The sequence below is a fragment of the Marmota marmota genome, unplaced genomic scaffold (assembly GCF_001458135.2).
Source record: "Marmota marmota marmota unplaced genomic scaffold, marMar, whole genome shotgun sequence".
Classification (NCBI taxonomy): Eukaryota; Metazoa; Chordata; class Mammalia; order Rodentia; family Sciuridae; genus Marmota; species Marmota marmota.
Genome location: NW_026000316.1, coordinates 4505021 through 4526207, shown reverse-complemented (window position 1 = coordinate 4526207; position 21187 = coordinate 4505021). Strand labels below are relative to the sequence as shown.

General features: G+C 35.2%; 1 protein-coding gene across 6 annotated transcripts in view; it reads left to right on the top strand.

The window, feature by feature from the left end:
- The window catches only part of Diaph2 (diaphanous related formin 2), an 831690-nt gene that overhangs the window by 775906 nt on the left and 34597 nt on the right, over positions 1-21187 (top strand). Inside the window, exon 28 of one of the 6 annotated variants that reach the window (XM_048797303.1) lies at positions 14153-14188. The exons of 4 other annotated variants lie outside the window; for them this stretch is intronic. In XM_048797303.1, coding sequence (XP_048653260.1) covers positions 14153-14187 — 35 coding nt within the window. In that variant the 3' untranslated portion in view covers position 14188. Of the gene's footprint in view, positions 1-12485; positions 12512-14152; positions 14189-21187 lie in introns of those variants that run through there. One more of the 6 variants, XM_048797306.1, reaches the window with a different exon arrangement.

Below are 21187 nucleotides of genomic sequence, written 5' to 3'. Positions count from 1 at the left end.
AAAGAGTTCTGGCTGGGTGTGGTGTAATCCCAGCAGCTCTGGAGGCTGAGTCAGGAGAATCACAAGTTCAAAGCCAGCCTCAGCAACTTAGTGAGGCCCTAGGTAATTCAGTGAGACCCTGTCTCTAAATAAAACATTTTTAAAAGAGTGTGTATGTGTTTCAGTGTTTAAGTGCCCCTGGGTTCAATCCCCAGTAGCAAAAAAAAAAAAAAAAAAAAGTTCTAGAAAGTTGGAAATGTCAACTAGAAATAGATACATTCATTCACAGGAGTTTTGATAAGATGAAAACCAGATTTGGGTTTTTTTAATCAATTTTCTAAATTTACAGTAGACTTTTCTGGGAATTAGCATCTTGCTGAAATTTTTAAGTTATAGTTAAATTCAAAATGGTCTACTGGACTTATTTTGAATCATGTTTAATTGTTTCACATGTTTTCAGAAATCAGATTGTAAATTAAAAATATAAAGAAAGTCATAAATATCACTTATGAATAGAGAATTGATCATAATTATGCAACCAATTAGAAGATATAAATATACAAATCAATCATGTGTAAAATAGTAGGTATTGCAGAATGTTAAAACTGTGTAGGCAAGTGCTTGACAAATAATTAGCCAAAACGATAGTCTAGAACAAATAGTAGTTTAGCAGCCTTGTTGGACACTCTAGAACTGAAGATGCATGATCTTTAATGCCTTTGCTAATCATCATAGATACTTACATTTTAAAATTTACAATAATTCAGTACTCAGTAATTTTTAATAAAACTACATTGAACTTACTAATGGGGTTATGTCCATGTTTGTCTTTTGAGTAAGAGAAAAAGAGACAGAGTCAGGGAGAGAAAGAGAGAGAACACTCATACAACAGCACAGCTGGTTAGTACCATCAGGGAGATACAAAAAACTACCTTGTACCTACAGTGAAAATTGTCCATTCCTCAACTTAGCCTCTCAATTGACCATGATATTTCCTTCAAATATTAAGTACCAACTAGAATTATGTTTCTGAAGCAAAGGATATTACAAAAAAAAAAAAGAATCAAGAAGATAAGGAGAAGAGTTAATTACATTTACCAAGGGTTCCAATCCACTTAGATCCTTACCAGGGTGCTCAGCACTTTTTCACAGAAGCATTTACATTTGGCACTTTTAAAATTGGCATGAAATGAATTTTATAGATGCTAGAGGAATCATTATGAGGTCACAAAGAAGTATTATAATATCATAACTGAAGCTGGGAGAAGAGAAAGTGAATTCATATCCCAGGGGGAGGGAAGCTCATCTTTCTAGTCAACATTACCTGCATATCACATGTAGTGTGAAAAGGAGGGAGGATTAATGAAGTACTCAACGGGAAGATGTAATGATCCAAAATTCTTCTTCAATGACTCTACTCATTCCTGTCATATCCCAGAGGAATGTGAATATTTCTCCGCTGCTATGCCATAATATGGTTAAGCTGGGAAGGGGAGGACCAATCTAAAACAATGATTCTTTTTTTATGCTGTACATAGTGTGTGTGTGTGTGTGTGTGTGTGTGTGTGTATGTGTTCACATGCATGTGTGAGTGTGAGCATGTTGCAGGCATACCCCAAGACCTCAAAGCCTACCCAGAAGTATGCTCAAGCTTCTTGCATGGCAAATACAAAGAGATCAAGAATGAAAGCTACAGCCTGGGTCAGAAGTCACACAGTGTCACTTGTACTGCATTTTGTTGTTCAAACTAAGCCACAAGGCCAACCAAGATTAAATGGGTGATAAAATAGAGTGTACCTCATATGGGAGAAGCAGCACGGGATATGTGTCCATATCTAATCTATCACATAATTTAAAGGAATGGAAAAAATGGCAAATCTAGCATATTCTTTGGTGGAATCATTTTTAATGTCCATTGTTTTATAATACTGTAAGTAAAGCTCTGTTTCACACTTTTTTATATGTCTCTGGTTATTTTATTCTTGAATCTCTTAAATGTTAATAGTAATGATATGTTTTATTCATTTAGTAAACATAGAATACCTGTTGGTGTCAGGAGCTATGATTTATCTATCACTCTCAGTTCTATCAGTAACCTTAGATATAAATGGATTCTCTGCTGCTTTATTATAATCATCATTGAACCTTTTTTGTAAGTGAATTATTGACCCTTGATAGAAAAAAAGATGATTCTACATGGTATTTATTCATCAAAAACACAAAAGTGTCCTTCCCTATTAAATTCCTTCAGTTATCATCCCTCCACTGCCCCCAAGATACAAATTGTATCACATGAAATTGTACCTAGAATGGAAGGGGAAACTAGTGTGGGTATGAAATTGTATTCCAAGCATATAAAACATATCCTCGTCCTGAGAAATCAAAGCTAGTAGAATATTAAATCAATAATAGACATAGTTAAATATATATTATTTCATGGAATATGTTAACAGTTCTATAGAATGTCTCAAAGCAATGTGATTCAATTGTCATTACCATCAACTAAATAAGATTTATAAATGGATTGTTACCAGCTTCTTTTTAGTTTGTTGAAGAGTGTTCCTCTACAGACGCCAGAAATCAAATAGTACATAATCAGAGTGTTGCTTCATTTCCATTTTTCCATGCCAATTTTAGTTTTGATGTTATTTCCCTATGGAGGCTATCTGAAAGCTAAAGCCCTACATAAAAATCACTTAGACCATGTCATTTTTACTGACTGGAAGTCCATTTTCCTATAAAATGTACCAAAAGATATTACTTTAACAGCTTTGGTTCAAGGGGCACCAGCCTGTTCAGACTACCTGAGTTTCAGCAGTGGCATGCTTTCAGGTGGGACTGTTAAGGTTGTCCAAATCACTGGGTTAACATTCTACTCATGTTTTCATCCTAGAAAGGCCATTTAAGGTCTATTTTTAGAAGAAATCCAAGAAGAAGACTTAAGAAAACGTTTTTAAAGAACTTGAAAATCCATTGAAAAATAGTTTAGCAATCTATCTGTTAAATTCCCTGAGTTTTATTGCAGACCTTCTATATACCCAAGCATGGTGTGCCTGGCTGCCATGGGAACAGCAAAAACAACTGTAAACCATCTCTGCACCTGAGGTTCTTAGGATCTGGTTGGTGAAATAAGCATGAGACACATTTAACTATAAATGACTCACTCAGCAACCCAATGTAGAAGAACTTCCACAATTTTTTTTTTTAATTTTTGGACCAAGAATTGAACCGAGGGGCATTTTAACATTGAGCTACATCCCCAACCCTTTTTCATTTTTTATTCTGAAACAGTTGCCTCCCTAAGTTGCTAAGGCTGGCCTCAAATTTGCAATTCTCCTTCCTCAGCCTCCTGAGCCACTGCTATTATAGGTATGCACCACCACATCCAGCCAGATTGGCCTTTAATTGTTCCTTTCTGTTTATATTTGCCACCATTCCTCTCATCTAGCCTATACTCCAGCCCAAATGAATGATGCCCCTTCCCTAACCATGTCTTCCCTCTCCTTCCGTTATGGTTTTGCTCATAGTTTTCACCCTATATGCCCGTCTAGGCTCATTCTAAGCACAAATTCCTTCATGAAGACTTTTCTCCCAAGTAAGCACAACACTATGCCACACTCACCCCCAAATCCAATGTTATTTCTCCTTTTTCCTCTCCTATTGCACCTTAATTCTTCTTTGGGTACGAGTTGTCTCTGTATCTTATCTCTAACACTAACTGAATTTTAAGTCATAAAAATAGTAACATTGTTTTATTCTATCTCATAGGTATTTGTGTTTCATAAGAGATAAAATAGAAGACAATTTCTTGTTTTAAAGAATTAAAAATGAATGTAAGAAAATATCATGGTCATCTGCCAAAATGTATAGTATAGATTACAATGTTTGAAAATAGGTAGCTTATTTTTCCTTTAAAGTTCAATTTATATATATGTACATGTATGTATATATGTATGTGTATATATATGTATGTGTATATGTATGTATATACACACATAAATACATATATATTCCTATAAAATTAATTAATCCTTTTTCCAAAATTTAACAGCTAAACTAATATTTACTGTATGTTCACTGCTCTATATAATATAGTTTTCACATATGTAAAAGCACATTATTTAGTCAAAACTATCATATTGAATTTTTCCTGTAATTCCTAGGGGCTGTCAACTGCTCATTAAATCTTGATTTTCTGTCAGGAGGAATTAATAATCTTGCCTTTGAGTGAATTTGGAAGCAATGAGGGATTGAGCAGAAATATTTGAATACCCTCTCGGTGGTAAATTAGTTATTCAATTTTCAACTTAGTCTTAATGGGAAAAAAGGAATAATTCAATTCAGAAGCTGTTCTGTACTTTTTAATATTTCCTCCCCTTCTTAACTAAATTAAAATGGAAGGGTATAGTTCATTCTCAATGATGGGGGGAAATCTATTTTCATTCACTTAGAGTGAGACTTAATATTCAAATGAGACTTAATATATGTATGGACATTCCATAAGGCTGATTCTATAAGGCAATCCTCTGGAAATCAAAGAAAAATTCATTATGATAACACAGAAATTGGTTTGAATGAGGTTTAAATAGTGTGGTTTTTGACCTAAAAACAAAGAATCCTTCTCTTCTCTCCTCCCAAATGAATTTTATTGTCAAATATTGGTAATACCAATTATTGATATGGCACCTCAGTCTCTAAAAGCAATACTCTCCTATTATTGCCATAGAGATACTAACTTGCATCAAACTATAAAAACATAGGTCTTAATTTTTAGTTTCTGCTACACATGTCTGTACTATGACCTTGGATTTAAAGTCCATTAAAGGATAAAATATTGAACGACATTGATAAATAGTCATAAAACCTTGTGGACTTTTTTACTTCTCCACTCATTCTTTTTTCTTGGCCAAGTAATATCAGGTACCATCCATCAGTGTGTTTAATCATCATAAGACTGCTAATAGAAGATGTCCATCCACTAGGCAGTACAGGATTACAATCATGTTCTCAGAGAGACAGAAATGGGTGGAGAGTATTTCTCTCTGTGCAGCATGACTATATGACCTCGTATGTGTCACTCACTTGCACTCTCATTTTCAAACACCAGGTATCACTTTGCTTGAAATTGCCTGGACTTTTTTTTTTCCTTCAAGTTAAGAAGTAATAGTACAACACGCAACTTCACTAAGCATTTTATATGGATGTGTTTCACTTGCATGGCAGTCATTATACTTCACATGAAGCAATAAGATCCAACAGTAAGGACCCCAGTCAGAAAGAGCTGAAGGCCCATGTATGTCTCATCTTTTCTCCCTGTTTCCCCTACTTTTGCTAGGGTTGAATGACATCACCACCCAGACTGGTGGTAAAACTGTACAAGAAACTGTCTTCTATCTAGCTCAGATACAGTACTTATCTAACTCAAACCTGCTTTGGGTATGGAAGGTTTTGTCTGGTTATGTTGGATAGACTTTCTCTTATAGCTTTTGCCATCCTAAAGCAAGAAAAATCTAAATGTCAACAACAGAATAAAATGAGTATAATAAGAAGTAGAAAGAAGTAAGGAGTGAAGGACAAATGCTAGATACTCACCTGTGGATAATTGGCAGTTGTCAACAGATCTCTAACCTTTTCCTTAAAAATATGTTAAAACACAACAGGCATGCCTCTTTCTTTAGATAGATGATGTTTGGATTTCCACCAAAGCCTATGCTTTTTAAAAATATTTTTTATTTGTTGATGGACCTTTATTTTATTTGCTTATTTATATGTGGTGATGGGGATCAAACGCAGTGCCTCACACATACAAGGCAAGCACTCTACTGCGGAGCTACAACTCCAGCCCCCAAAGCCTATGATTTGGATTTTAAAATCACCCTTCAGATTAGATGCAGATAACCTTTGCTTTTTGAGGTAACTAGTGCCAGTACCTCCTTTGAAGGTTTCTCCTGACTCATTTTGATTTATTGCATTCCAATCTTTGCTTCCACACAACACTTATTTGTGTACCAATTTGGAGCATATGCAGTCACTTCATCTATTTCTCAAAGAATTTTCACAGGATTAGTATCATTATCCCCATTTATACATGAATAAATTGAGACCCAGAGAAGTTAAATATGTTGCCTAAGGTCATATAGCTGGTAAATGATAGTGAGTTGACCTGAGATCTGCCTAATTCTGAATCCTTTGTTCTTTGTGTTGCTCCATGTCATTTTCCTGTTATGGGATCTTTTATACATTTGTCCTCCACAAATAAATTACAGTGAGTTTGGCATCAATCCTTTTGAGTTGGTCTTGGCTGAAGATCACTGATGGAAATACTCAAGTGATGACTGGGAAAGGTCCAATTTCAAAGCTATGCTTTAATACCTGTCAGCCTGAGGATACTAAAGTACTTTGTGCATCCATAGCCAAACTCCCTACTCATTCGTTCATTCCTATTTTGTGTGTGTGTGTTTGTGTGTGTGTGTGTGTTTGTGTGTGTGTGTGTGTGTGTATCAGTTAGACAGATACAGGGGGCTACTGTAGTCTAAATAACATTTTTATAGATGCACAATTTTGGGTGGATGCACAATTTTAAGGTTATTTTTAATCTAAGGAATATGTTCTTCTCTTCATTCCTGATTACATGGACCACCCCAAACAGTAAAACTCACTCTCTTTGACTCTCCTGTGCCCCTTTGTTGTGAGTTCTAATTTTGTGCCTCCTTTTAAAACATGCTTTAAAGATCAGGGATAGCCTTTGGCTAGAATAGCATGTCAGGAGGGTTCTGTAAGCTATGTTGCTTTTTTTAATCATGAAAGGTCACCAGCACTCAGTGACATGGCCCAGTTTTCTAATCTAATTTAATTGAACATACAATGGTGGGCATTGGGGATTAAATACAACTCCACTTCTATCCAAAGTTCACATTGCCTTTAGAGCAAAGTGTAATATTTTGTTCATTTCCTGTGAATGGTTTTATATATGTGTCATGTATAATTTTGTTTATATTCTCTGTGCAAGGTGATAGCCTTAAAAGAAAAATTATTTGTAAAATGACTAATATGGCTTGATCTTTGGTGATATGGCTTGATTTAATTAATGGACCAGGATTATTCTAAGCCTGTACATTCTTTCAGAAAGTTTTCTTTTGTCACAACAAGAACTGGAGACCTGTCCCAACAAAGTACCAACTCACCTGCAATTGAAATGAAGTGAACTCCTATGTCTGTCACATTTTTTTAGTTTTTTTTTTTTAGGTGGACACAATATCTTTATTTTATTTTTATGTGGTGCTGAGGATCGAACCCAGTGCCTCGTGCATGCCAGGCGAGCATGCTTCACTTGAGCCACATCCCCAGCCCCATGTCACTTTTAAAAGGTAATCTGTCTCAATTTTGCTGAGTTATTTGTACATTAAAGTCCATATCAAGAATGTGCCAAGTTATGAAGTGAATAGATAGATATTTTTTCCAGGTATTGACAAAATATACTAAATTTTAAAAGAAACTGACTTTTTAAATATTTCTAATTTGTTATATTTTGTGATTATTAACACTTTTTTTTCAGTTACTTAGTCTTTTGTTCATCTGTTACCAGGGACAGGGGGCTACTGTATTCTAAATAACATTTTTTATATAACAGTAAGTTTCTGAAAATCCATAGGTTAACATTGATAAAATACTATGTATCAAATATTAGCAATGATAAAATACTATGTAATCTATAGACTTTTTTTCAAATTTCATCAATTCCCCTACCAGTATTTTTTTTCTTTTTGTTGTGCTGAGGATCAAACCCAGTGCTTATATGGGCTAGGCAAGTGTTCTAAAACTGAGCCATAACCACAGCCTGGACCTTTATATATTTGTATGTGGTGCTGAGAATCAAACCCAGTGCCTCACACATGCTAAGCAAGTGCTCTGCCACTGAGCCACAAGCCCAGCTCCCCCGCGCCCACCAGTATTCTTTATAACAGAAAGAAAAAAAGAAATGCCAGACCATGGGTTGTGTATAGTTAGTATGTCCTTTAACCCCCTTTAATTTGGACTGGTTTCCCTGCAAAATGTGCATGCCCTGAATATAATCATGAGGAAACATCAAACAAATCCACATTGTACAAAACAATGCTTTGCATGCTTCAGAAATATTAGTTTTTAAGTTGTGGTACATCTCCAAGTAAGTACATATGCATATTTTCATTTTTTATCATGCCTGAGTATATTTTTAAATAAAGCCTCTTTTTTGAAAGTCAAAGTGCAAAACTTAACCTAAATTTTTATTTAAAATAGAATGGCCATTTTGAAGCAACAATATTATACCAAATATGTGGTATGTATAAGTTAGGGAAATCTAGTTTTCATATACAGACTTTAGACAAATCAGTTGTGCATTCTGAGTTGAGCTGTGCTGTCCTCCCTTGAGCTCTTAGACTAAGAACATTTCGCTGCTTGTCAAGTACTTTTGTTTCTTTCATCCAGCCTCATGACCATCTTCCACTGTCGTGCACATGTCAAAAACATTTAATTCTGAACCCACAAGTCTAACTGAAAAATCTGTCATGGAAAGTAGTTAAGAACCTTCTTCTCAGGAGAGGTCAACAAAGGGTATTAGGAAGATTCATCTGCCCCCAAAGATCTCCCAAATATTTTTCCTCTACCACTATGAATTGTGTTTAGTTTAACAGGATCTTACTATAAAATACAAATGAGGGTAGCTAATACTTCAGCAGTATTTCCACTTCCATGATAACTACTCCACTCTGGCTACTTTCTGGATTGTGAAGGAATGTAATATTTTATTGAGGGGCTAGGCCAATGGAATAATTAATGTAGAGCAAGGGATCTTTGGCAAAATGACCTGTTTGGTTCCCAACATTAGGGAATTTTAAGTAGAATGAGAGCCTCATCCATATATCAACCAAGAGAGAGCAGAGTGGCATGTATAAAAAGGGTAGAAGTTAAACTACTTTGCAATTTTGTCTGGTAACACCAACCTAGACAGCCCAAGCCTAGTTTTAGACTTGTCACAGATGCAAATGATGATAAACAATATCAGTAATTCCTCCTGGTTGTTGTCTATTTGAATTTTAAAGCTGAAATTTGCATATTTATGTTTATTAAAATTAGCCAAAAAAATTCTTTTTTTTTTCCTTTTTCCCATTCTCCAGGCTGGCATTATGCAGGTAAAAGTCAACAAATACAGTCCAGAAAATTATTGAAATGTTCCATAGTTGTACATGACACATTTCTGTCATAATAATTTGTGAAAGTCTCAGTGACTCAGCTGGCTATCAGGGAAAGAGTCTTAAGAGTCAGAAGACAAATTCAAGTCTGTAACTGTACAGCATTGATCTGAACACTGGGTTCTCTGGCCCTCAGCATTCTTCCCTTGTATGAAATCAGGTTGTTGAAATAGAGGGTTCTTGTGTTTTCTCCCACATTGTAAACTCAGTGATTTTGAGTATATAAATTTATGGAAATTTATGAAGTCACCTAAGGGGAAAAAATCCATTCATTTCTTTTTTTCAAATGCTGAAAATAAAAAAAAAAAATGTGTTCTTCTCAAGAGCTGAAGATCAAACTCTGGGCCTCATCATGCTAGGGAAGCATTCTACCACTGAGCTATATCCCCAGCCCTTATATTCATTTCTTGATGAAATATTTATTGAGTTCCTATTATGTGCCATATTCCATAGAATGAAAAATGTAGATGTCTTAACCCTACTAGATTGTTTATATCTGATTAGAGAACCATTTAGTTGAAAAATCAAGAAGTATACATTGGAAAAGTAGATAAATTAATAAATTTTGTAAGCAATTAATACATAGTTAAAATATTAGAGTTCTAAATGAATGGAATCGTGCCATTCCTCAGTGCCTGAGGAATGATTTTGTGTTCTGGACCCATCCCCTCAAAATTTGGCACTTAACTCACTTTACTCTTCATTCATCATTCATTTCTTTTTTAGTGTACACAATTTCTTTCCTTTAAAACAAAATGAAAAGAAAATCTCAAGATGGCTAGAGTGAGTTTGTGTGTTTGTTTCAATGATAGTACAATTTCACATGGAAAAGCAATATATATGCTCCTATCTGAACAACATGAAAAAAGAAGGATTTTTAAGGTATAAAAATAGTTGCTAGGGCTGCTTTAACAAATATCACTGACTAGATGCTTTAAATAACAGAAGTTGATTTTCTCACTATTCTAGAGGTTAGAAGTCCAAGAGTGTCAGCATGTTTGGTTTCTTAAAGCCTCTCCTTGGCTGGCAGATTATGACCTTCTCACTGTGGTCTCACATGGTTATCCCTCTATGTATATGTTCTGTACTTTAATCTTTTATTTATTTACCTCTAACTATATTTTCTGTATTTTAATCTTACTTATTTATTTTCCTTTCTTTCTCTCTTTTTTTTTTGCAGTCCTGGGGATCTAACCCAGGGTCTTGCTGATAAGCAAATGCTCTACCACTGAGCTCCATCCCAAGCCCCAATGTCCAAATACAGTTACATTTTGAGGTACTGTGGGTTAGTGCTTTAGCACATGAATTTGAAGGGAGACACAATTTAGCTTACAACCCTATGTTTATAATAAGGAACAAGAATTTCTTTCATTCTATATTGTTTTGTGCACTGAATATACTTTTAAGTTTGATTATATGATTTGCCTTATGCATGCATCAGCTTATCACAATGTGCCAAGTATGTGAAATATATTGTTCCAAAATACATCTTAATTAAGATAATTAAATATTCATAACATTCTCATAGCATTTGATTTTTTCCTTGCTAAACATAATACAGAATTGGCTGTTGTTCACATATCACGGATCAGCCAATATTCTAGACATTTTACCATGCTTTGTGTTGAGAAGGGTTTTTTGTGGTGGTTGTTGTTGTTTTTGATGTTGTTGTTGTTTTGGCATCACAGCAATGACAAGTTTCATTGCCTTTAACTTCTAAGACTCCCTTAGTTACAAAAACAATGGGCTTTTTACTAGGGATCTTGTATATGTAGCAACTGTTTAAACCTGCAATAGAAATGTTAAGAGGGAAAGTATTCAAGTCCAATGTGGCCTGGTGCTGAAACACAAAATTGCAGCTTTTGACGTTTCACCAAACTCTTGATTCTGTTCTGTGGCTGATTTTTAAAAGGCTTTATGTAATAAGTAGGTTGTAAAAAGGGGAAAGTATAAAGGCAAACAAGTAAGGATAGGGCCCATATTAGTCAACTTTGCATTAATACAACAAAATACCTGAGTTAATTGACTTATGAAGAGAAGAGGTTTGTTGGGCATGGTGGCACACTCCTGTAACACCAACAGCTCGGGAGGCTGAGGCAGGAGGATCATGAGTTCGAAGCCAGGCTCAGCAAAAACGAGGCACTAAGCACCTCAGTGAGACCCAGTCTCTAAATAAAATACGGAATAGGGCTGGGGAATGTGGCTTAGTGGCCAAGTGCCTCTGAGTTCAATCCTTGGTACCGGGGGAGGGGGCACAGGGAAGTTCAGAATTTGGAAGTTCAAATCCAAATCAGAAGCATTGTTTTGGCCCCTGGTAAAGATGGTATATGGAATGGGTAGGAGCATGTATCAGAGTAAGTACTCACATCTTGAGCCAGGAAGCAGAAAGAAGAGACTGGGCTTCCACAATTCCCTTGGAGAACATGCCTCCAATTACTTAAGAAGCTCTTGCTTAAATGGTTTACTACCTCCCAACAGCACCACCCTTAAGACCAAGACTTTACCATACAGACCTTTGGAGGGGGCACTCTAATCCAAATCATAGTAAGGCCTAACTCAAATGATGTGCAATAGATCACGTGACTATGGTGTCAGACAGTATGGGTTTGTACTTTGACTCTTCCCACTTACTATCTTACTGTTCTTCTTTGTACCTCAGTTTTCTACTCCATAAGATGAAGTTAATAGTGATACCTATATTACAGACTTAATGTGATGTAAAGCACTCAGCACAGTGTCTGTTGTATAGTAATTTCCCAACAATTTCCAGTTGTGTATTAGTTTATTTATAGATATATATGCATACATTATATATGTGTATATATGCATGCATTCATATACATGATATGTATGCATATTTATGTTTGTTTTCATATTCTCCATCCTCCCATTGATACACTACTACAGCTAGTCCTGCTCTCATGATGGATGAAATAGCAGAGACCTCGTCAGCTGGAGAAACCAGTCTCAAATGGTATATCTTCCCATAAGCAGACATGTAGGATCTATAGCAGCATGTCTAGTGATTACCTCACAGATACTATTTCTAACCTACAGGGAATTGTTGCACAGAAATCCAAATCCCTCACTTCATCTACTTTCAGTACTTGAGCAATCTCTTGATACATATAAAGCTTTGTAAATATCAGTAAATTTTTCTTTGGTCTACATATGGCCTTTATGTTTAAGTTATTTTTAAGCTCTCAGAGGACAAAGACTACATTCATTCCACCTACAATTTTAGCAGTATCTGCTATAAGTTTTTTTGCACCTTAGATGCTGAATAAATCATGAAGGCTGATGGAATCCTGAAACGAAGCCACAAAACAAGAAACTGAAAAAGGTTAAAGATCTCTCCTACTCTGGGCCCACATTAGTCTAGAAGCTAAATCACTTCTAGAAATCACCGAATGGGATAAAATAGTGGTTAATATATGGACTACAGAGAAGGAACTATCTGGATTTGAACCTAGCTTTGCAATTTAATATATGTCTGACTTAGACAAATTATTTGACCTCCCTGTGCCTCATTTTTCTTATCTATAAAATGGATATAATCAGATTATCTGTATCCTAGGGTTATGAAGATTAAGCAAACTTAGATCTTAGTTCCTGGCACAAAGTTAAGTGATTGCACTTTATCTAAGTGTGTACTTCATAAATAAGTGCAAATAATATATAGAGTCACAACAGTAGCTCATAAAGTATTCCTCACAGGTCTTCCAGACAAGAGTCACTATAAACCTAATAGAGACTCCCCACAAGGTAGCTGTAGGTCTCTCAGTGTTAGTGTTGGGGATTTGTCAGCAGACAGGGTATTATAAATTGGTTTTCAGCTGAGCCTTTCCTGAAGCTGTTTTACAAAACAGACTGGTGGGACATTTGGTATGTGTTTCTTTAATGCTTTACAATCTGTGTTTCTGGTGTCTGCTTCATTAATGTATGTCTCTTTCTAGATTTAAACTATGTCATTACTCAGCTGTGTCTGTTTTGACTTAAACTCATCACTGGAAGAGAAGACGAATATGAATCTCATTGAATTCCATTGCTTCTTGATGGTGGTAACTTTAGTGCCCACAAAGAAATAGTTTGTTGCCTTCTGGTGGCAAACCAAATCTGCATTCTTCAAGAAAGAAGCTATATGGCAACCTTTATGAAATACAATCTTCTTTTACCTTCTGTTTGGCATTTTATTTTTACTCTACAGTTTTTAAGTAAGGGAGATAGGAAGAAAGAGTGAGCTTCATAGTTGAAAGCTGAAATATTTTTACAGAGACATCATAATAAGGAATATGATGGACTATAGTTGTAAATGGGTAAGTGGGAGAAAAGCTTAAGAAAATTAGAAACACAGATGAGGAGGACTCCAAATAAGAAACTAGGAAATCAATGTCAGCATAGGAAAAAAGATAGTAAGGTGGAAAAGGAATCTTTAATGAAAAAAATGAATAAAAGATGTTTGATATTGATTTTAAATAAGACTGTATGTCAAAGCCTTTTGTAAACAACAAGATTTTATATGATTGTAGGGGACGGTAATTTTTTTTTTTTTTTTTTAGCAAAGGCTATGTTAATGAATTGGCTAGAGAAGCAACATCTTACCTATTTTTAAATTTAGGTCTACTGTGTCCATCACTCTGATTTTTGTTGTAAACTTACTCTAAAATAGTTCTTATAAGCAACAGCAGAAATAGCAATGTGTGCTATTCTTTGAGAAAGAAGCTATATGGCAACCTTTAAGAAATACGATCTTCTTTTACCTTCAAATTGGCATTTTATTTCACTCTTACAGTTTTTAAGTAAGGGAGATAGGAAGATATTCTACCATTCTACCATAGATGGGAGAACATTGTATGAGGATTCCAGCACTATATGACCTGTTTTATTTTTCAATAATAATATTTATAATAATAAGTATTATTATTGTTATTATTATTTTGCAGTACTGAGGAGTGATCCAGTAGTGCTGTGTCACTAAGGTAAATACCCAAAACTTTTTATTTTTATTTTCAGACAGGATCTCACTAAGTTGCCCAGGCTAGCCTTAAACTTGGAGTCCTCCTGGCTCAGCCTCTTGAGTAGCTGGGATTGCAGGTTTGTATGCTAGGCAATGTGGTCCATTTTAGAACACAATACTCCAACTAAAACTTCAAAGGGAATTTCCCAGAATATGAGAGGAATTTCAATTAGACATTCATGATCCTAAATCTTTCAGCTGTGTCTTTGTAGGCTTCTCTCTATTCCCACTGGGGATTAGGCTTAGAGAGAAGCAGTTGACCATGGATTTTCTGACTTTCCCCTTCCAGCTAGAATCATCTTGGAATTAAACAGATATAGAAGTTATAAAGTACTCTGCATTATGCCAAGTGAAAAACTTAGTAGACATAGAGATTTTGGAGAATTTACTGGACATAAAGGATCTCCTCTGTTATATCATTCATCATCTATTTATGTATACATTATATAGAAGTATATTAGGTACTATATTAGTTTACTAGAACTGTCATAATAAATGATCACAAATGGAGAGATTCAAAATAGAAATTTATCCTCTTACAATTCTAGAGGCTGAAAATTTGAAATCAAGGTGTCAGCAGGGTTGGTTTCTTCTGGGAGCTGTAAGACAGAAACTGTTTCATGTATTCCTTCCTATCTTCTATTGCTTCTGCAGTCTTTGGCATTCCTTGGTTTGCAGATACATCACTCCAGTCTCTGCCTCTACCATTACATGGTCTCCTTTCCTTTGTGTGTCTGTGTCTCTGTGTGTCCAAACCTCTGTCCCCTAATAAGGACAACAGTCATTGGATTTAGGGCTCACCCTAATCCAGTAATTAATTAATTAATTAATTAATTAATTTTATTACATCTGCAAAAGACTTATTTCTAATATGGCTACATTTATAGGTACCAGGAATCAGAAGTTAATATTATCTTTTAGGGGGACACAATTGATCCCACAACTTGTTTCCTTATACCAGACACATTCCTAGATGTGCGGGACAGAAAGAATAACAGCATGAAGTTCTTACATTCAAAAACATTATTCAAATTGAACAGACTTCAATATATGCTTATAGTATCATAAATAAAATACTCTAATATATCTCAATAAAATGTCATAGAAATAGAGAAAACGGTGACTGACATTGTCTAAGGTAATCACAAAAGCTTCACTCTGGTGATTTCTTCGAGTTGTGAGGTGTATTCGTTATCATGACTATGACCAGAATAATTGACAAGAACATCTTAGAGGAGGAAAAGTTTACTTAGGGATGATAGTTTCAGAGGTCTCAGTCCATGATCAGCAGAATTCATTACTCTGGGCCCAAAATGAGGCAACACATCAGGGGGGAAGAGCATAATAGAAGAAATCTGCTCAGCTCATAGTTGGTTCAGAGAGAGAGAGAGAGAGAGAGAGAGAGAGAGAGAAGCTAGGAACAAGGTATAATCCCAAAAGGCATGTCCCCAGTGACTCCTTCCTCCAACCACACCTCACCTGTCCACACTTACCACCCAGTAAACCATTCAAATTATTAATTCATCAAATGGATTAATCTATCGATGAGGTCACAATTCTCATAACCTAATCATGTCCCCTCTCAACATTGCTCTATTGGATATCATGTTTTCTATACATGAGCTTTTAGGGGGACACATTGTGTCCAAATAATAACATGAGGTAAAATATGTTGGAGTTCATGGATGAATCCATGATTGTGAGTGTGCAAAGGCCATTCTAGAGAAAAGCAACAATGTTTATGACAACATGTATTATGAAAAGACATTGTCTCTCTCAAGAAAGGCAAGGAGTTTATGTAACTAGATTCAACTTAATAACAGGTGTAGCAGAACACATAGGTGGAATATCTAGGAGAGAATAAATAGCAGGTGGAATATGATAGAGGACCTTGTATTTTATGTCAAAGAGTTGGGGCTTGGGGCTAGGTTTGTGGCTCCGTAGTAGAGTGCTTTTCTAGCACATGCCAAGGCTGTGGGTTCAATCCTCAGCACCACAGAAATATAAACAAATAAAATAATGGTATTGTGTCTGACTATACCTAAAAAAATAAATATTTAAAAAAAAAGATTTGGGGCTTTATAATATATAATAGAATGTCTCTATCAATACCCTCTTGTATTTTTTAATCCTTTATATAACAATGCATTTAAGTCATATAAAATGAAGTAAAACAGTAGTTAATAATTAATGTTGCAAATCTGGAAAGGCCATTTTGATTTTGTGAAAATTATTTGAATTACTGACTATTTTAAGGGAATGACTTTTTATTTATCTGTAGTATGCATGGGAGCACAAACCAAGGTAACAAGATTCAGTCATTCCAACCATTGCCGGATAGAGGTCCTTAAGGAGCCAGTGTTAATGAACAAATATGGCTAAATTGTAATTAGCATATCAATTGTTTATATGTAAATTGATGCTTATAAAATACTTGAGGGGATATGAAAAGTTTGTTCTCTTAAGCATTTTAAATATTCTCTGTATAGTCTTATTTATACTATTAATCTTAGATTACCTTTGGGGAAGGGCTTTGCTAAACAAAGGGAAACATCAACACTAGTCCCTAGGCAACTATAATGAATTCTAAATTAGTCACTTTTTTAAATTTATTCAATGAGTATGTGTTACTTAACACCTGTGAAACAGATCCTGTCTTAAGGAGCAGGGATCCAAAGGTACTATAGAGCATATCCTTGTCCTCATAAAAGTCATAGTCTAATTGGGGATTCCAAGGAGAAAACAATAAAACACTCCATTAAAATGTGTTTAGTTAGATGATGGTGTATTCAGGGCTGTTGGGTGAACATAGTGTAAGGAAGACCCAACTCTTTGGTGGGGAAGGAAAGAAGCCTGCCAGGGGAGACTTTATATTTAGGTTGAACTTTGAAGGATAAAAACTGATTCTCTTAAGGAAGAAAGAAGCTGGACACTGTAAACAGTACCTTGACATTGGAAATAGCTCTTTAAAAAGTGGTTAGAGCTGGGAACAGGGTGCACACCTGTATTGTAGCAACTCTAGAGGCTGAGGCAGGAAGATCACAACTTCAATGCCAGTCTCAACAACTTAGCAAAACCCTGTCTCAAAAAATTAGAAGCTGGATATGTGACTCAGTGATAGAGCACCCCTGTGTTTAATCCCTAGCACCAAAAATAAACAAATATTAAATTAAAAGTGGGAGAAATGATGACTATTCCAAGGGCCCAGAAATACAAGCAAGTGTAAGTGTGTGACTTAAGGTTAAAATGGGAAGGGACACGGTAGGAGATGAAACTGGGGAGTTGGGCAACAGCTAAGAAGGGTTCTGACACAAAGGAGTTAAGTAGGATCCATTGACATATTTTAAGCAGAAAGGGGCCATGGTCAAATTTGGGTTTAAAAAGTGATCTCTAGTAACAATTTGAAGGAAGATATTAGAGCAGTGGTTTCCAAGCACTGCTTTTGTAATGCAGAAAAATCTTTTCCAAAGAAAACCTGTTATCAAACCAAGAAAGAGAAAAGACAAGAGTGATATTTCATTAGAATAAATGCATATGTTCAAGTGTATAACATTTATATAGTATGAGGTTAATGAAAACAGGCTGCTTGTAACTCAAAAGTGAGGTTATATTTGGGGTAATAGATCAGACCTCCTATGTTACATTAGACTTAGCATCACAATTATATGTAAACTTATTACTATACCGCATTGATACGATTGTGATTTTGCAGTGATAAGTTGTTGTAAATAACAACAGTTTATACAGTTCCCCTTGCCATGTCAGGGAGCTCATCTCTTAAGTTGATGTAGAAAAACAACAGTGGACTAATAATGGGAAAAAAAAAACCTAACAAGAATCACCACAACTCATGTTCTTAACCATAAATATAGACATCTAAAATCTTAAAAATGCTAAAAGCATCCATACCATAGTATTATATTTCAACCTTATGTAATCACTTTTTGGGAATACATACATGGTAGATGTGGTAAATATTTATTGAATTGAACTGATCAACAACAAAGTAAAGGGCTGGGGTTGTGGCTCCATGGTAGAGTGCTTGCCTCAGCACCACATAAAAATAAAGGTCCATCAACACTAAAAAAAAAATTTAAAAAGAGCAAAGAAAAGATTTCACAAACAATTCATAAACAATGTAAAACCATTAAGGTTTAAAGTCAAAAGTAGCTCTATTCTACAGCAAGACAGATACTCATGAGCATTTGTCCTCCAGTCCAACTGGTAACCCTGATTTATATAATCTTGACCTACAAGAAAATTGTGATAGATATCACTTCATAGAAAAGGATATCATACTTTAAGAAGAAACATAAATCTGTGTGGGATTAGAGAGGGAATATTCCTCTCTAGTTCCATTACAAACTCTTGTTCAGAAGGGTTCCAAACAAATCTTACCTACTTCTCCAGACCTAGATTAGATTTCATCTTCTCTGTGACACCTTATCTCCGAACTTCCTGAGGGTCACCCATATGCCAATAATAGCACTAACATGCCACAGATACATTAAAAGAGAGTTCCTATAGTTTTTCATCTAAATTCCTAGTGTCTGTTTCCACTCATTTGCTATTTAATCACCTTTCTGTCTCTATGTTTGAGACTGAAAGGTATATAAGAAAAAGTTATCTATAAGTTTAATTTAGCATACTTCTATTGACCACAGGCTGTGTGTAGGCCTTATGTTAAAGGTTAAGAGATTAAAAAAGAAAAAAAAAAGATTAGAACATGAGTCCTAAAGTAGCTTGTACTCCAACCTGTATAAACCTCAGAGGGCTACTACCATATGATCATGAATAGCCAGCTTCCTGTGAAGGTGAATACTTTAATACACTGACCAGACTAAAAATGAAATTTGAATGTATATTCTCTTTTCCAAATATGTCATTTTAGATTTCACTTTCTTCTTCAGACCTTAACGGTGCTCTTTGAGAAACCCTTAGGCCCAAGTCCAATTATACCTTGTATCCTAGAATGGACCATTACAACAACAAAAATTGTATTATGCTAACCATTACAAAGTTCTTCATATTATGAATGTACACAACTGATTTTCACTGATTTTATTTGGGGTTATAGATCAGACCTCCTATGTTACATTAGACTTAGCATCAATGACACATATATTGCCACATATATCAATATTCCCTATAATTATTTGAAGCATCTGATCAGGAATATCTTTAATTTTCTGTTCCTGGGAGTATTTTGTTGTTATTAGGCTGTTTTTTCCTCCTTCTTTAGTGCTCATCATTGTATACCTCTCATATTTTATAATGTGTGTCATCTGATGTCTATCATTGACTTAGATCAATTCCTTTCCCAGATTTTTGTACTGTTGTGATGCATGCATCTGTTTTTCTTTAAAAGAAAAAAAATCAACAATTGAATTTCCATTGATAGATATACCCATAGGACCGCTCTTAATGGATGCACAGAGATAATTTTTCTTCTCTGAAAGTCTAAATTATCTTCCCCTCTAGTGCCTCTTAAATGCAACTCAACAACAGTAGTCTAGTGACTGTTGGACAATGACTGCTTCTAGGCTGTGTTTTTAATTGTTGGCTTTTTAAAGTAATTACTTTTCAAAAAGGAATGAGGATGGTTAAAAATATCTATTTTGACACTTCTTGAAATGTGTTAGTTGACTTTATCTGTCTTATGTTACCTTACACCTGTTCAGCATCACTAATCAGAATGCTAAAAGACTTTTTATTTTCCTAGGCATTAAACTTAGGCTGCTTTGACCTTTGAGGACCAAGCAAGCCTTTACCCAGCACCCTGTTGTATCCTTAGTACTGAATTCATGAATCATTGTCCATCTTGAGCATCTGCCTTGCTTTAGAGGTACTCTGACATTTGCTAAGACTTCCCATTGGACCTTGCAGACATTTCCAGATCATGACAGTGTCAGTTGATATCTTGGTTTTAAACATCATCAGCGTGACTTGTAATGAAGAACCTGACTAAAAAGAAAATGGCAAAATAAAAACAACAAGGCTATTTCCTTTATGTTTATTGTTAAGATGATATGGAAATTTTTTTACTATGCATGTAGTCATAAACATTTATTTTTCAAAACGCCATAGTATACAATAGAGAGCCAAGAATAGAAAAAATAGAAACTAGCCTATTTGAAAGAGGGTCTATCTTTAGTTAGGCCTTGTAGTTAGCAAAACCAATTATAGAAAAACTTTTTTTTTTCAAAAAAGAAAAACTTTATAATTACCTAGTAAGCTGTTGTATAAACTAACATAATTTTACAAGATGGTATTTGATCCTCACAATAAATGAGAGAACATATTAAGATAGGGTTACTCTTCATTTTGCAGATGAGGAGACTGAGGATCAGAAAGGCCAGGTGACATTCAGTTTCCTGGATTAAATGAGGCTAAAAGGGAATTTGAGTTTAAGGCTCCTATGTCCAAATTTACTGCTCTTTCTAATATATCATGCTGCTTCTAATTATAACATGGTGGCTCAGCCTAACATTTAGGATTTTAATTGAGGAAACTGTTCAAGGTAGAACTTAAAGCTAAGGAAGAAGCCAGGTGCAGTAGTATACACCTATAATCCCAGCAACTCAGGAGGCTGAGACAGGAGGATTGCAAGTTCAAAGCCAGCCTCAGCAATTTAGCAAGGTCCTAAGCAACTTAGCAAGACCCTTCTCAAAATAAATAAATAAATAGGGCTAGGGATGTCGTTCAATGGCTAAGCACCCCCTGGGTTCAACCCCAAGTACCAAAAAACAAATAAGTAGAGATTAAGGCACCTCTCTAGTTGTGCAATTTGTGTTTGTGTAGGCTGTAAATGAGAGGAATGACAAGGTTATTCTTGGTTGTTCTAACAACATACCACTTTGGGTCCAAATTCACAGACACACCCCTGCAATAAGTATAGATGAATTATACAAATTAACTTTGTATTCAGCAAAACAAAACAACCCCCCTTTAGAATTATATT